Source organism: Saprolegnia diclina (assembly GCF_000281045.1).
Source record: "Saprolegnia diclina VS20 unplaced genomic scaffold supercont1.23, whole genome shotgun sequence".
Classification (NCBI taxonomy): domain Eukaryota; phylum Oomycota; class Saprolegniomycetes; order Saprolegniales; family Saprolegniaceae; genus Saprolegnia; species Saprolegnia diclina.
Genome location: NW_008246090.1, coordinates 67,352 through 68,501, shown reverse-complemented (window position 1 = coordinate 68,501; position 1,150 = coordinate 67,352). Strand labels below are relative to the sequence as shown.

At 57.5% G+C, this 1,150-nt stretch overlaps 1 protein-coding gene across 1 annotated transcript in view; it reads right to left on the bottom strand.

The window, feature by feature from the left end:
• Positions 1-737, bottom strand: part of SDRG_07793 (hypothetical protein) — a gene marked incomplete at both ends in the record, with an annotated part of 1,064 nt that extends 327 nt beyond the window's left edge. The window contains one exon of the mRNA XM_008613647.1: positions 3-737. Coding sequence (XP_008611869.1) covers positions 3-737 — 735 coding nt within the window. The remainder of the gene's footprint in view (positions 1-2) is intronic.
• Positions 738-1,150: the final 413 nt, after the last annotated feature.

Sequence of the window (1,150 nt, the reverse complement as noted above, 5' to 3'; positions counted from 1 at the left end):
ACCTTCATCGTGGCCAAAATGTCGTCGTCGATCGTCGCCTTCTCGTCCAGGCTCAACGAAACCGAGCCAAAGCTGGCTGCAAACTGCAGCACCACGTGGCCCATCGCGTTGCGACCGTACTGGAGCACGACTGCGCTAAAGCGCTGGGGATCTTCTGCGTCCTCGTCGAGAAAGTACTTGAAGGCCAGCGCCACGCGCAGCCCCGCAAGCATGTCAAAGTAGCCCTGCATCCAGGCCACGATGGTCGATATGCTTCGGTTCACGACCTCGAGCTCAATGACCATGATCGGCGGGAGCATGGCGCCGTTGGCGTCTACGCACGCCATCTGCGAGTCGGCGATGCGCACCTCGCCGTTCGCAATGATCGGACGGCTCTGGGCCATCTCGAAAGTCGTGCTATATGGCGGCCGCGTGATGGCGCGGACAATGTAGATCGACGCGAGCGTCGACACGTCGTCGGCCTCGCCTTCGTACGTGACCGACAAGATGGCGCCGCAGAGACGACTGTCGTAGTCGTCGGCAAGCCATTCGACCAACGGCACGTTGCGCGCTACGAGCATGCGTGGCGCGTCGTTGACCTGCGCCTGAAAGAGGGTGGCGGCGGCCTCGAGGCCTTCGCGCGTGACGGCGCCTTCCATGACGACGAACGGTGCCGTGTCGGAAGCTGGTTGCATTGCAGCGAGAATCGTGATGTGAAAGCGCTTCTCCCAGCGGAATTTTTCAACGGACAAGACCATTTTGGACAGTGCATGATCGATCGGCTGTCTTTTTTATGGCAAAATGACACGTTCGTTTTGCTCGTACGGTGCGATCGTGAACGAGGTACTTCATGACACCTGGAGAAGACTGGCGGCTTGTGTCTCAGCGGCGGCCGAGACCGTACGAATGGTCAAATGGTCAAGTACCGAAAAGACTGGCAACGGCGCGAGACAAGGCCAGTCAAACTTCTATCTTGTCAGTGTCTTGTGTCTCCACCCAGCTTTCTTGAATGAACGTTGGGAGCACTTTATGCGAGCTGATCTTGCCTCTGCACCAAGTAGGGCGGTACGCCTTGAGTTGAGCGCGGGATGCATCGCCAGCATGGACACCCACTACCATTATATATGAACGTGTTTTGCGTTATCTTCGTTGTTACAAACCTTAGCATACG